Source organism: Nipponia nippon, unplaced genomic scaffold (genome assembly GCF_047370975.1).
Source record: "Nipponia nippon isolate SJK-2023a ecotype South Korea unplaced genomic scaffold, ASM4737097v1 scaffold_1, whole genome shotgun sequence".
Taxonomy (NCBI): Eukaryota; Metazoa; Chordata; class Aves; order Pelecaniformes; family Threskiornithidae; genus Nipponia; species Nipponia nippon.
Genome location: NW_028262290.1, coordinates 107,724,113 through 107,739,121, shown reverse-complemented (window position 1 = coordinate 107,739,121; position 15,009 = coordinate 107,724,113). Strand labels below are relative to the sequence as shown.

Here is a 15,009-nt window from a genome sequence, read left to right as displayed (position 1 = left end):
CGTAATCTTCTTCTTCGTCGTCATCGTCGTCGGCTTCTTCTTCTTCCTCTTCTTCTTCTTCTTCTTCGTCGTCGTCTTCTTCTTCATCTTCTTCTTCTTCTTCTTCTTCGTCGTCATCGTCGTCTTCTTCTTCGTCGTCGTCTTCTTCTTCTTCTTCTTCTTTGTTGTCGTTGTCGTCGTCTTCTTCTTCGTCGTCGTCATCTTCTTCTTCTTCTTTGTCGTCATCGTCATCTTCTTCTTCTTCTTCTTCTTCTTTGTCGTCATCGTCGTCGTCGTCGTCGACGTCTTCGTCGTCGTCATCGTCGTCTTCTTCGTCGTCGTCTTCTTCTTCGTCGTCGTCGTCATTGTCGTCATCGTCTTCTTCTTCGTCGTCGTTGTCGTCTTCGTCGTCGTCGTCGTCGTCGTCTTCGTCGTCGTCGTCTTCTTCGTCGTCGTCGTCTTCTTCTTCTTCGTCGTTGTCGTCGTCTTCTTCGTCGTCGTCGTCTTCTTCTTCTTCTTTTTCGTCGTCGTCGTCTTCTTTTTCTTCTTCTTTCTCGTCGTCTTCTTCTTATTATTATTTGTCGTCGTCGTCGTTGTCGTTGTCGTCTTCTTCGTGGTCGTCGTCGTCGTTGTTGTATTCTTCTTCGTCGTCGTCGTCGTCATCTTCTTCGTCGTCGTCGTCTTCTTTTTCGTTGTCGTCGTCGTCTTCTTCTTCTTTTTCTTCTTTGTCGTCGTCTTCTTCTTCTTCTTCTTCTTCTTCTTCTTCTTCTTATTTGTCGTCGTCGTCGTCGTCGTTGTCGTCTTCTTCGTGGTCGTCGTCGTTGTGTTCTTCTTCTTCTTCGTCGTCGTCGTCGTCGTCTTCGTCGTCGTCGTTGTCGTCTTCGTCGTCGTCTTCTTCTTCTTTTTCGTCATCGTCGTCGTCTTCTTCTTCTTTTTCTTCTTTGTCGTCGTCTTCTTCTTCTTCTTCTTCTTCTTCTTCTTCTTCTTCTTATTTGTCGTCGTCGTCGTTGTCGTCTTCTTCGTGGTCGTCGTCGTCGTCGTTGTGTTCTTCTTCTTCTTCTTCTTCGTCGTCGTCGTCGTCGTCGTCTTCGTCGTCGTCGTTGTCGTCTTCGTCGTCGTCGTCTTCTTCTTTGTCGTCGTTGTCTTCTTCTTCTTCTTCTTTGTCGTCGTCGTCGTCTTCTTCTTCTTCTTCCTCTTCTTCTTCTTCTTCTTCTTCTTCGTCGTCGTCGTTGTCTTCTTCTTCTTCTTCCTCTTCTTCTTCTTCTTCTTCTTCGTCGTCGTCGTCGTCTTCTTCTTCTTCTTCCTCTTCTTCTTCTTCTTCTTCTTCTTCTTCGTCGTCGTCGTCCTCTTCTTCTTCTTCTTCCTCTTCTTCTTCTTCTTCTTCTTCGTCGTCGTCGTCGTCTTCTTCTTCTTCTTCCTCTTCTTCTTCTTCTTCTTCTTCGTCGTCGTCGTCGTCTTCTTCTTCTTCTTCTTCTTCTTCTTCTTCTTCTTCTTCTTCTTCTTCGTCGTCGTCGTTGTCTTCTTCTTCGTCGTCGTCATCGTCGTCGTCTTCTTCTTTGTCGTCGTTGTCGTCGTCGTCTTCTTCGTCGTCGTCGTCTTCTACTTATTCTTTGTCGTCGTCATCGTCATCTTCTTCTTCTTCTTCGTCGTTGTCGTCTTCTTCTTCTTCTTCTTCTTCTTCTTCTTCTTCTTCTTCTTTGTCGTCATCGTCGTCGTCGTTGTCATCTTCTTCGTGGTCGTCGTCGTCGTCGTTGTGTTCTTCTTCTTCTTCTTCGTCGTCGTCGTCGTCGTCGTCTTCGTCGTTGTCGTCGTCGTCGTTGTCGTCTTCTTCGTGGTCGTCGTCGTCGTTGTGTTCTTCTTCTTCTTCTTCTTCTTCTTCTTCTTCTTCTTCTTCTTCTTCTTCTTCTTCGTCATCGTCGTCTTCGTCTTCGTCGTCGTCTTCGTCGTCGTTGTCGTCGTCTTCGTCGTCATCGTCGTCTTCTTCTTCTTTGTCGTCATCGTCGTCGTCTTCTTCTTTGTTGTCGTCGTCGTCGTCGTCTTCTTCTTCTTCTTCTTCTTCTTCTTCTTCTTCTTCGTCGTCGTCGTCGTCGTGTTCTTCTGCTTCTTCTTCTTTGTTGTCGTCGTCGTCGTCGTCTTCTTCTTCGTCATCGTTGTCGTCGTCTTCTTCTTCTGCTTAGTCGTCGTCTTCTTTTTCTTCTTTTTCTTCTTTTTCTTCTTTTTCTTCTTTTTCTTCTTCTTTTTCTTCTTTTTCTTCTTCTTCGTCGTTGTCGTTATTGTCGTCTTCTTCTTCATCGTCGTCGTTTTCTTCGTCGTCGTCGTCGTCTTCTTCTTCTTCTTCGTCGTCGTCGTCGTCGTCTTCTTCGTCGTCGTCGTCTTCTTCTTCTTCTTCGTCGTCGTCGTCGTCTTCCTCGTCGTCTTCGCCGTCGTCGTCGTCGTCGTCTTCTTCTTCGTCATCGTCGTCTTCTTCTTCTTCGTCGTTGTCGTCTTCTTCGTCGTCGTCGTCGTCATCTTCGTCGTTGTCGTCGTCGTCGTCGTCGTCGTCTTCGTCGTTGTCGTCGTCTTCTTCTTCGTCATCGTTGTCGTCGTCTTCTTCTTCTTCTGCTGCTTAGTCGTCGTCTTCTTTTTCTTCTTTTTCTTCTTTTTCTTCTTCTTCTTCTTCTTTTTCTTCTTCTTCGTCGTTGTCGTTATTGTCGTCTTCTTCTTCATCGTCGTCGTTTTCTTCGTCGTTGTCGTCGTCTTCTTCTTCTTCTTCTTCTTCATCGTCGTCGTCTTCTTCTTCTTCGTCGTCGTCGTCGTCGTCGTCTTCTTCGTCGTTGTCGTCTTCTTCTTCTTCTTCGTCGTCGTCGTCGTCTTCCTCGTCGTCTTCGCCGTCGTCGTCGTCGTCGTCGTCGTCGTCTTCTTCTTCGTCGTCGTCGTCTTCTTCTTCTTCGTCGTTGTCGTCTTCTTCGTCGTCGTCGTCGTCATCTTCGTCGTTGTCGTCGTCGTCGTCGTCGTCTTCGTCGTTGTCGTCGTCTTCTTTGTCGTCGTCGTCGTCTTGTTCTTCTTCTTCTACTTCTTCTTCTTCTTCTTTGTTGTCGTCATCGTCTTCTTCTTCTTCTTCTTCTTCGTCATGGTTGTCGTCGTCTTCTTCTTCTTCTTCTTCTTCTTCTTCTTCTTCTTCTTCTTCTTCTTCTTCTTCTTCTGCTTCGTCGTTGTCTTCTTCTTCTTTTTCTTCTTCTTCTTCTTCTGCTTCGTCGTCGTCTTCTTCTTCTTTTTCTTCTTTTTCTTCTTCTTCTTCTTCTTCTTCTTCGTCGTCGTCGCCGTCGTCGTCTTCTTCTTCTTCGTCGTCGTCGTCGTCTTCTTCTTCTTCTTCGTCGTCATCGTCGTCTTCTTCGTCGTCGTCGTCATCGTCGTTGTCGTCATCGTCGTCTTCTTCTTCGTCGTCGTCTTCTTCTTCATCGTCGTCGTCTTCTTCGTCGTCTTCTTCTTCGTCTTCGTCTTCTTCGTCTTCTTCTTCGTGTTCTTCTTCTTCGTGTTCTTCTTCTTCTTCTTCTTCTTCGTCTTCTTCATCTTCTTCTTCTTCTTCTTCGTCTTCCTCGTCTTTGTCTTCTTCTTCGTCTTCTTCTTCGTCTTCTTCTTCTTCGTCTTCTTCTTCTTCGTCTTCTTCTTCGTCTTCGTCTTCTTCGTTTTCTTCGTCATCGTCTTCGTCATCATCTTCGTATTCTTTGTCTTCTTCATCTTCGTCGTCTTCTTCATCATCTTCGTCGTCTTCTTCATCATCTTCTTCGTCTTCTTCGTCATCTTCTTCATCGTCTTCTTCTTTGTCGTCTTCGTCTTCTTCTTCTTCTTCTTTCATGTGTGGTCGGTACCGATGCTCCTTCTCCCAGCTGTCACTTTTCAGGAAGCAGGGACTGCTTGGCCTGTGTTCCTGCTGCTGCTTTGTGCAGCTCTGTGCCTTGCCTTTGCCAGGCTGCAAGGGAGGTTTTTTCAAGCTAAACTGAAGAATGCATCAGCCTGCTTCTGGCTACACATGCGCATTGTGTTAATGCTTGTGAGCATCGGCTCTGAAACGGATTCAGAAACTAAAATAAAATCCTGTTTCCACTTGTAACCTTTGTGATCTGTGTTCTTGAAAGTGTTTTTGGAGCTGAAAAACCCCTGGCATTTCAGGCAAATACCAGTCTCATCGTTACTCGACTCAGTAAGCACAGGTAATGGATTAGAACAGGACACACGCTATGTTATGCCTAGAGTTATGGATGCCAAGCCATGCCCGAGGCCTGAGGGCTCCATCCAGGAGAGCAGCTCTCTGCAGTGCAGGGCCCAGGCCCAGCCAGGAGACAGCGGCAGAGATGGGCACCCCTACACCATGGCTCAGGCAGGGACTTCAGTCGGCCCCAGGCCCAGCTGAGACACGTCCCCTGGGCCCTTGGCAGGAGACGGTGGGGGTGGAGGTCCCAGGGGAAGCCGGTCCCAGCCATTGAGGCCTATGAGCGGGTCCAGGACCCTGGCAGAAGTAGGCTTGCGCTGCTCATAGGCTCTCCTGGAGACATTGATGGTTGGCCACTTTGGAGACGGAGTGTTGGGCCAGATGGATCTCTCTGAGGGAGTACTGTTGTACTCAGGCTCTTGTGTTTTAGCATGTTTTTCCAAGAGAAACAGCTCAGGCATTTCTAAAAATGAGTACAAGGAGAAAAAAAAAAATCCACAGGAAATGAACCAGTATTGCTCACCTCAAAAAGGTTTGCAACCATTTAGTTGAGGAGCACGTCTTGCTTCATACATAGAATACTTTCAAAAACCGCACTTCACACCTGCTTTTTGCAACCTGTTCAGATGGTGAAATGATCTCGAGACGATCCACAGCTCTCAGCCCCATCAGAAGGTACATGCCTCCTTCCCACAACGTGACAGAGCCAATGCCTAGGATGGGACAGGACTGCCTGTTCATTCCCTTCTGTTAGTGCATGGCTGAGAAGAAATGTCATCAGAGATTTCCTCAGCATGTACTGGCAGGGGAAGAAGGAGGCAGGAAGAAGAAAGGAGAAAAGCATAGAGAGCAATGAGGTCGCCCCTCAGCCTCCTTCTCTCCAGACTAGACAAACCCAGAGTCCTCTGCTGCTCCTCGTAGCACACACCTTCCAGACCCTTCCCCAGCTTTGGTGCCCTTCTCTGGACACATTCAAGTACCTTAACATCCTTTTGAAATGGTGGTGCCCAGAACCACACACACAATGCTCAAGGTGAGGCCACACCAGCACTAAATACAGCGGGATAATCACCCCTTCTGTCCATCTGGTTACACTGTGGTTGGTGCACCCCAGGATGGGGTTTGCCCTCTTGGCTGCCAGGGCACATGGCTGACTCCTGTTGAGCCTGCTGCCAACCAGCACCCGCAGACCCCTTTTGCAGGGCTGCTCTCCAGCCACTCCTCTCCCAGTTTAGACTTGTGCCCAGCCGTACGTCGTCCCAGGTGCAGAATCCAGCATCTGGTCTTGTTCAGTTTCGTGCTGTTGATGATTGCCCAGTGCTCCCACCTATCCAGATCCCTCTGCAAGGCCTCTTGTCCCCTGAGAGAGTCAGCAGTACCTCCCAGTTTCATATCATCATCAGACCTCCTAATGGAGCATTCAGCTCCTGCATCCAGATCATTGTTTCAGAATTGAGCCCTGAGGAACAGTGCTGGTGACTGGCCACCAGCCAGATGTAGCCCTGTTGGCTACAACCCTCTGAGCCCTGCCATTCAGCCAGTTCTTCACCCTTTGCACCATCTACCTGCTCATCTCACAGCTGGTCAACTTTTCAAGAAGGATGCTGGGAGGGACAGTACCAAAAGCCTTACTAAAATCCAGAAAAACTACATCCACTGCCTTCCCTTCATCCATCAGGCAGGTGACCTTATCATAGAAGGATATCAAATTAGTTAGACAGGACCTTGTGAACCCATGTTGACTTGGCCTGATGATTGCACTGGTTTTTAAATGCCTTTCAATATCAGTATGATCTTCATAATTTTTCCAAGTAGTGAGGTTAGACTAACAAGTCTGAAGTTCCCTGGCTCTTCTGTTAAGCCCTTCTTGTAAATTGGAATAGCTTTGGCTAGCTTCCAGTCAGCAGGGACTTCTTTCCATTAAACAGGTGTGCAGATTAATTTGAGACGGCACAGCAGTCTAAACTTAAAAGCAGCTACAATGTGAGCTACAAAACCAGAGGAAAACAAAGAAGGGTGGTGTGTAAATGGGTGATATTTTCAGAAACCAGTTTGGAATAGAACAGCCTGGGCAAAAAAAGGTAGGAGTTCATAACTCATTACTATGAAATCTGCTCTGATCTGATTGGAAACCTCCCAGTTTTCTTAGGAGAGGGAATGCTTTGGGGTGCTTCTGAGTGGCTGTTATAAAGGCCTTTTCTGCTTATAATAGAGTAAATCCGAATGCCCAACTGTGTTCAAACCATTGACTAGGAGAGTCATGGTCTTCTAACGTGGAGGCAGTGGAAAAGGATTTTCTGGCACTACAAAACTGGTAGGAGTTTGCTCTCTGTCAGATCATTGTCATTTTTAAAACAGTCTGTGGAGATTTTCCAGGTCAGACAAATTTTCATTCCTTGATTGAAAGAAAGATGCCCATCAAAATGTTTTTCAAATTACTCTTATTTTGCATATAAGCATAGCTGGAAGTTGCCCTGTCTTTGCACTGTTGAGAGACAGATCCATCTACCTCATCTTTGTCAGTAGTGTTCTAGTTTGCGATAGCATTGGTATTCTGGATTAAAAAGTATTTTTTTCTTAAATGAATATTCATTTAAACATTGCTTTTCTTTTCCAGGAGAGCTACAAAGGCTCAGCTAAGATACAGGTTTTGTAACAGTTGCAAATTAACTTTGTGAAATACCAGTTTTGGTCTAAAGAGCTTGCGCAGGAAGGCAAGGAATGTAAAGATTTTCATTTCTAGTTTATAGGTCAGGTTGGTAATAGGGAAAGATTAAAGGCTAGATTTTTCTAAAGTATTTTATTCAGATAATTACTTCCAAAAATCTTGACATAAGCACTTTGTCCAGAGGCACACAGAAATCCTGATTGGGATGGGAGTCAAATCTAAACTCTAGTTTCTCATCCCTACTCCTTTTTGTTCAATGTACTGTTACCATCTTTTTAGTATTAGATTGACTAAAAAGGAACTGCAAATTCTTTTTTGATCCCATAACAGTGTCCTGTGTATTTGAAATGTCAGCTACATTTATGTCATTTATACAGTGATCTATACTTCATGCTATGCTTCAAAGACATCTCTAAGTTTCAAGTAGCACCAAAATGGAGATTAGCACTGTTGAGTAAGGATAGTTAGGTGCCTTTATAGTCGTCATTTTCATAATTCTGAAGAGCTATCAGTTGCTGGTAAGATGTTTGTTTCCACATCATTACACTAATGTGAAGATCAAGACCTTTGGTTTCACTTGAATATAGCTTTGAGCACTGGCTTGAATGTAGTGGAAGTGCAGCTGTTAGCAACAAAAATCTGTTTACTTCTTTTATTTCTGCATTACTTGGCTAAATCCCCTTTTCTCTGCTATCTAGTGTGTTATCCATACTAGTACCCTTTCTGCAGAGCATTAATCTGGATTCCTATATTCCATTGCTGTACCTTCTGTCCTCAGCTCATTAACTGCTGGCCTTCACTGGGCAGCAATGGCCTGGTATTGGTAACACTAAGCATAACATCTACATATTTTCTTAACCGTTTCCTTCTGCATTTTCACTTAAATGCAAGCTTTTCAAAATCAAGATTACTCAAAGGGATTGACAGTAAACTGCAGGATTAAGAAAGATCAATCTAGAGATCTTTGGTGAAGTCTTGGCCCCAATGAAATTGTCCATTACTTCAATAAGTATATATTACTTCTGACTGGTGATGGAAAAAATAAGACCTGTGGTAGCTATAAATAACGCTTACATGAAGAAATGACCTTAATTATGCATGACCTACATTTCAGAGGCACATTCTTACCCTAATGCCAGCTAAAGTCATGAGATGGTAACAGCAACTGTTTCACATCTTTTGCCATTAGGTCTTGCAATTTTAAGTCCTGACTATTTATTTAGAGGGTAATTCTGGCATACAAGTTTGAAAACTTTCATGATTTACAGAATATAAACTGTTACTTGGTTTCTCACAGCCTAACTCAGACAAGTTAGAAGCAGGTAAAAGACCCTCTGCAAGTTGCTTTTCAAATGTGTTTATCATGCCTGAGTTGCTGAAACCTATAAATGGATAGCAGTTACTAAACTGATCCAGAAAAATTTCTGTCAGGGTGATTTATGGGTCCTTATAACATTAAGAGCCACTTGGCACCCTTCAGGATGAAGCATTATTTGGTTTTGGCTTCCCCTCTTCCCCCCCCCAGCCTTTTTTGTGTATTTCAACATGCATACAAAGGTACAGCAGAGAGTTGAGAAAGCTTTAGGCATAGGACATATGGCCAATGTTAGACATGAATTTTGATTGTAAAATGCGGCAGGTGGGGAAGAGAGACGTAGTTTTCTAATGAATACCAGCTGAATAAACCTAATAATTTGGGCAGAATTACTATGAGAAAGTAAATCATCCACTGCTGAACAGATTATTTAAAATGTACTTAGAAAACAAACCCAAGTATTTATTTTAAGTCAGGTGCTGATATTCACAGTAAAATGACAAATGTTCGGTACAATGATACCTTCTCATTTCCTCGGCAGCTTTAGTGATTTAGACTCAGTGAAAATGACATGGAGTATAAATGATCATACATTGCATGAATGCCTTTTATAAAAGTTTGCTAGTAAGAAATTACTGCCTTAGCATAAATGTATTGCTATAATGTGAGTAATGCTAACAGCACACCAGAGGCATGCTGCTCTATCAAAGAAAAGTTTGGACTTAAGCGCTGCTAGTGTACTTCTCTTCAATGATAAGTTGAAATTTTTGATGTAGGGAATGCAAGTTGATAAACAATCAGTGTTGTAGTTATGTGGGCTGGAATCATAAATTTCAACACTGTGCAGCACTTGGAAAAGAGAAACAAAAAAACCTTAGACAAATTGAATTAAAATTATTCACATGAACACCACAAAGGTAAGAATAGAAACTGTCAGAACCAGAGAGAACAGAAATCAGAGAAACAAACTTGTGTTTGGGACTTAAAGGGATAAGAGAAGTAGAAGACATTAAATCTCATGGTAACTATTAAGTCATTACTGGCAGTCAAGAGGTCAGTTGCCAAAAAAATCTTTTTTCAGAAAAAAATGACAGAACCATGAAAGGGTTGAGGTTGGAAGGGACCTCTGGAGGTCATCTGGTCCAGCCCTCTGCTCAGGCAAGACTACCTACAGCCAGTTGTCCAGACAGCTTTTAAATATCTCCAAGGACAGAGACTCTACAACCTCCTTGGGCAACCTGTGCCAGTGCTCAGCCACCCTCACAGTAAAACAGTGTTTCCTGATGTTCAGGGGGAACCTCCTGTGTTTCAGCCCATTGCCTTTTGTCCTGTCACTGGGCTCCACTGAAAAGCGCCTGGCTCCGTCCTTTTTGTACTCTCCCTTCAGGTATTTATATACATTAATAAGATGCCTGCTGAGCCTTCTCTTCTCCAGGCTGAACAGTCCCAGCTCTCTCAGCCTTTCCTTACAGGAGAGATGGTTCAGTCCCTTAATCACCTTCATGGCCCTTTGCTGGACTCTCTTCAGTACGTCCACATCTCTCTTGTACTGGGGAGCCCAGAACTGGACACAGTACTCCAGGTGTGGCCTCAGCAGTGCTGAGCAGAAGGGAAGGATCACCCCCCTCGACCTGCTGGCCCTACTGTCTGTAACAGAAAGCTACAGGATATATATTTGATGGCTTTCTAGCATTATGAAGATCATCAAGATCTATCAAGACAGAAATTGCAATTATACTAGGAAGGCATGCTATTTCCCTTACTGTTGATTCTATTTTTAAGAGAAGATATAAATTCAGTGAATGGTATAAGGTCAATAGGACTGAATGTGGTAGTTTCCATGGAGCAAAACTACAAGATATTAAGTAGGATTCTGAAGTCTTCTGACAAGTCTCCGCTGATGATGATACTGTTTGAAACAAATGACACAGTTTCATGTAGAATTCAAAGATTATAGGACACTTCAGGGATCTTGGAAGCAAACAGATGAGAATGAAACTTCAGCTGATTTTCTTTTGGTCTCATGAGCATAAAAATAAGTAAAAAAGAAAAGTTGGAAACAAAATGTTAAATAAATGACAAACGTGAAGCTGAAGGTTTGTTCAATGAAGTTTGTTTCATGCCTTATTCCACCATAGGAATAGGGGGAGTGAAAGAGAGTGTGTGTGCGTGTCTGTGTGAGAGAGAGAAACCTGAACCTAAAAATAGGATTGTCTGTGTCTTCCAAGTGCAGATGCACATTTGAAATTAAACTAGAAGAAATTGGAGAAATATAAACTTGCAACACAGTGGGAGGATGGTAATGAAGGTAAACATAGTATAAACATAGTATGAACTAAAGCGAAACATATTTGAAGGAAACTGCAACAACAAACATGAAGAAAAGAAATTTTTCAAGGACCTCTGTTAAGAAGAGAGTGAAACTGGACATTTCTGATGGGACAGATTTTAATATTCTGGATCTCTGTTAGGAATTAATTCAACATTCTGAAGTCTTAAAACTGTGTCTCCAACTTGATGAAAGGGTCTTGAGTGAAAGAAAAATGTTCATCTGGAACTTCACATTAGGCACTACAATTTGGTTTAGAGTTCTTGTCAATTCAGAAGGACAGCATTTTGACTATGGTTAGTAACAAAGTCTATGATAGTTGGCATCTTTTAATATCCTGTCAAACTAAACTACAAAATTAAGTGAGTTATTCCTTGGATATCTGCATATAGCAATTGGAAAAAAATATACTTTTTTTATGGGAAACTTATTTTGGGAGGTCTTATCCACCCCGCAGTAAAATTTCATTGAAGTTCTCGGACATGACTTGGTTGCTTTAGTATCAGAAGAATCCTATCTGATAGCTTGCACCTGATGACATGAATAATATTTCACCTGTTACCAAGTTTTTTGATTCAGTTGTATTTCTTTTGGACAAAGAGAGGGCATCCACCAGCACTCATATAAATTCCTAGTTCTTCAGATTTTATTCTGCTAAATATGAGGTGGACAAAGGGAGATCAGTGATTGTTGCATCGTTGACTTAACACAAAGCCTCTGAAAGAGTCTGTCTCAGTATCCTTATAGCCAAATGATTCAGGTACAGACTGCAGAGCTAGACTGCAAGGTGAATGCAAAATTCTTTAAACCACTGGGTTCAAAGTGTTGTGATCTTTGTGTACAAATTCCAGCTGGTGGCTGATTACCGGTGCCATCTCTCAGGGACCAGTAAGGAGCCAACACTGTTTAACATCTTCATTAATGGACAAATGGATGGTGTGCACCCAGCAGCTTCACAGATGAATTGTGGCGGAGCATCTGATGTTCTGAAGGGCAGAGCTGCTATTCAGGGGGGCTTCAACAGGCTGGAGAAATGGACTAACAGAAATCTCATAATATCCAACATAGGCATATGCAGAGTCCTGCACCTGGGGTGGAATAACCCCATGCACCAGTACAGGCTGGAGACTGGTTGGATAGAAAGCAACTTTGCAGAAAAACATACTGAACAACAAGTTGGACAAGAGTTGGCGGTGTGCGCTTGTGACAGCAGTACAGCTAACTACATCCTGGGCTATACTAACAGGAGTGTAGCCAGCAGGCCAGGGAAGTGATCCTTCCCCTGTGCTCAGTGTTTGCAAGACCACATGTGAAGCGCTGTGGTCAGTTTTGGGATCCCCAGTACCAGAAGGACAGTGGAAAGCCAACAAGATGGTCACGGGGCTGCAGCACACAGTGTATGAGGAGAGGCTGAGAGAATTGCGTTTGTTCATTCTTAAAGAAGAGAAGGCTGAAGGGAGACCTTATTGGTGTCTACGACTACCTAAAGAGAGGGTGCAGAGAAGATGGAGGCAGATTCTTCTTTCAGGTGCACTGAGATAGGACAAAAGGCAATGGACACATGTTGCAGCACAGAAAGTTCTGATTTAAATGCACAAAAAACCTTTGCCACTGTGAGGGTCGTCAAAACACGGCAGCAGGTTGCCCAGAGAGGTTGCAGCTTCTCCATCCTGGGACATGCTGACTGGACACACTGGCTGTAACCCTGAGCAATTTGATCTAGTTGGACCTCCTCTGAGCAGAAGTTTTGACTAGATGATTTCTGGAGATCCCTTCCAAACTAAATTATCCTATGATTCTATAAGATTAAAATAATTAAAAAGGGGATAAATATTGATACATTTAGAAAGCAAATTTTAGATGAGAAATGAGACCTCTAACGAGAACTATATGGCTGAAATTCTGTACTTAAGAAAAAACGTGACTCTCTTACAACTCCCCTTTCCTCAGTGGTAAAATAAGGATGGAAATGAGGAAACAGATACATAAAGCAGACGGAATGAAAGACAAAGAGATGGGACTTAACAGAAAGTACACATTACAAAGTATAGCACATTCCAGGAAAAAGGAGGAAGAAAATAATCCAGGAATACAGTTATCCTGCTTTAGAGGAAGAAGGTTAATTTTTCAGTGGTGCTAAAAAAACCTCAAAAATTGTGTATTTACTTCTGCTTTATATTTGCAGAAGAATAGGATAATATGCTTTTGCCACAGTAAGGTGATAAAACACATTGTATTTGTTCACAGTCAAATGTGAATTAAACAATAATTATCAGTGCCCAGAGGAGGTCAAAGTAGCAGGGTTACAGATGTGAAAAAAATCTGGAAAAAATATTTTTTTCCTTTTCTTTTTTATCCCCCAGAACCTTTTCCAGCTTATGGAAAGATCTAGATCACTATAGTAATTGCTTCTTGAAATGAAATCTTATTTACTTTAAGAGTGAGGAATGCCTTATGAATAATTTATTTAAAACTTGACAGTATTTAAGAAGTACTTATGCATGCTTATTACTTCCAAACAGTACCAAATACAACTAGCATGAAAGGTGGAGCTGCGCTGTGCTCTAAAATTTGTACATGCGGAGGTTTTTGTATTTCTAAAATAAGAAGGAAAAAAAATTGAAAACATGCTATAGCTGCTCTGAAACAAAAACCTTTTGCTGTATTCATAGGACTTAAAAACTATAAGGCTGTTGCTATAATCTAGCTACAAAAACCACTATGACATCCCGAGATGTTACTTTTGGAAAGTAAATTAATTGTTCCTTTCCTTCTTTATATTTAAATTACAAATTATTTATAAAATAAACTGTATTTATTAATACACATATATGCACACATATGCTTGACAGTGTGTATATGTTTGTAGGTTTTGGCTGTATTTATACTGTTTATGGTCTAACAAGAAATGAATGTATTCCTAAATTGTATAGTGAAGATCATATACTGTTTAGTCACATAAACAGCTGTGTGAAAATAATTCAGAAGGCTGGTCAGAAGAAGAACCAGGCAGCAAGATGAGAGCAGAAACTTGAAGACAGGATGGACTGAAAAAAAAAGAAAACAAACACACACACACAAAAAGGTCATTTGGAGCCCCAGCATGAGCTCAGAGAGTCACCAGTTAGGCAGAAAATAAGCGCGAGGGAGGCAGAGAGAAAGTATACCAGGTGTCTTAACCAGTCCGTCTTACCAATCAACAAATCATTATTTCCCCTTGTTTTTTTGTATAGGGGTGGATAAGCTAACTGGGCAGCTGCTAGATCTTCTGGATATCTACTGATTACAAACTTTAGAACAACCTTGGGGTTTTTTTAGTGCTTTGGTAGTCACTTTGATAACTTCTGAGACTGACTGATGAGTATTGGGAGAGTGCTAAGGTCGGTATTGCCCAAAGGGGAAGGGGGATTAAAGGAATGTAAAGCATTGCCAAAGAAAAGACAGTGGCAGAGCAAAAGCCAGAAATAAGAATGCAGAACATAACTATCCCTAGGTCAGGCTAGTCTGAATTAAAAGAATCAAGCAGAGAACCTGACTGCCAGGATGGCGCGCTACCAAGCCTCATAAGGACATGAGTTTTGAATTCTGGAGTCAAAAGAACTAGAGTCTGAGTTTCTGATGGGAATAGTTAATACAAATGGGGGTAGGGGTAAATCTAAGGCATACCCAAAGGCCTTTTGCTGCATGTTAACTGCAGGTACAGTATAAAACATGCACAGTGCTCATGGCAAGGTACTGGGATCATCTCTGTCTTACCAAGTCTGCAAACCTACTTACGCCTTTTTGTTATCTTGTTACTCATTCCTCTTGTGGCAGCAAGGTGTGCAGCAGCTACATCTTGTCAAAAGGAATTTTAACAGTTTTGAGTTCACCACTCTCTTGGGTTTGGGGGTTTTTTGGGCGTTGATTTTTTTTTTTTTTTGAAGAGGTGCTCCTGATCTGTCTGTATTTTTCTCAGGGACTTTTCTCAAGTCCCTGTTTGCTGGTCTGCTTTCCAAGGTGATCACACCCTTTGAACCTCTTTGGTAGGGAATCTACTTCATGCCTTTCTCTGACAGGTGTCACATAGTATAAAAGCTAAGGGATGGTAGCAATTAATACTGCCTTGTGCCATTTGTGCTCCTCGTCACATAAGAGAAAAGCAGTCACAGTGCCTGTGCAGTCCACCATCCACATCAAGACTGTATCCTGGCAATCTCCTGAGTTGCTTCAGTAACGTTCTCTGGGGGAATATCTTCCCTCTTGCTTCCTCCTGCTTCCTATTTGTTTATCTTTATATGTAGTACCAGATACTGTCCCATCCTCCTAATTCCGTCCAGACGGGAATCAACTGTTTTGATACTGGGGAAAAAAGGGACATTTTTCAGGATATATTTCTAAATGGAACACAATTACAAGTTTTTCCAGTGGTTTTAGTATGTAATCACTTCCATTTAACCCTGGTGTTTCAAGGAGCTTTAAATATATGCACTCAAAGAAATGTAGGAATTTAAAGCCATTGTGTTGCTTTATAAGGATCTTGCATCTTA

At 42.5% G+C, this 15,009-nt stretch overlaps 2 protein-coding genes across 3 annotated transcripts in view; both read left to right on the top strand.

Annotated features, from left to right (window-relative positions):
• The window catches only part of CNTNAP2 (contactin associated protein 2), a 1,210,705-nt gene that overhangs the window by 484,485 nt on the left and 711,211 nt on the right, over window positions 1-15,009 (top strand). The window lies entirely within an intron of this gene.
• LOC148057545 (uncharacterized) lies at window positions 72-4,069 on the top strand (the record flags this gene model as incomplete). The annotated part of the gene is made up of 3 exons (XM_087733683.1): window positions 72-670; window positions 2,642-3,091; window positions 3,928-4,069. Coding segments are annotated over 3 exons (1,191 nt in total), but the record flags the coding sequence as incomplete, so codon positions are not given.